This window comes from Tupaia chinensis, unplaced genomic scaffold, assembly GCF_000334495.1.
Source record: "Tupaia chinensis unplaced genomic scaffold, TupChi_1.0 Scaffold000161_1, whole genome shotgun sequence".
NCBI classification, from domain to species: domain Eukaryota; kingdom Metazoa; phylum Chordata; class Mammalia; order Scandentia; family Tupaiidae; genus Tupaia; species Tupaia belangeri.
Genome location: NW_006159632.1, coordinates 1688168 through 1688522, shown reverse-complemented (window position 1 = coordinate 1688522; position 355 = coordinate 1688168). Strand labels below are relative to the sequence as shown.

The 355-nt window shown below is 72.1% G+C and overlaps 1 protein-coding gene across 1 annotated transcript in view; it reads left to right on the top strand.

The window, feature by feature from the left end:
• GPR137B (G protein-coupled receptor 137B) overlaps nt 1-355 on the top strand; it is a gene marked incomplete at its 5' end in the record, with an annotated part of 30258 nt that continues 29903 nt past the window's right edge. The window contains 1 exon segment of the mRNA XM_006145992.2: nt 1-214. Within this exon segment, the coding sequence (XP_006146054.2) occupies nt 1-214 (214 nt within the window).

The following is a 355-nucleotide window of genomic DNA, read 5'->3' as shown; positions in this document are numbered from 1 at the left end:
GCTGCGCCACGGCCACCGCAGGCTCAGCTACCGCAGCGTCTTCCTCTTCCTCTGCCTGTTCTGGGCCGCCCTGCGCACCGCGCTCTTCTCCTTCTACTTCCGAGACTTCGTGGCGGCCAACGCGCTCCGCCCCTTCGTCTTCTGGCTGCTCTACTGCCTGCCCGTGTGCCTGCAGTTCTTCACGCTCGCGCTGCTCAACCTCTACTTCGCGCAGGTGGGCGCGGCCGGCGGGCGGGGGCTTCTCCTAGGCACCCCTCCCGTTCCCCGACGGCGCGAGGAGGGCGAGGCGAGCGCGCACTTCCCACGGGGACCGGGCGGCAGGTGCAGGTGCGCCCGCGGAGGGCGGCGGGGGAGG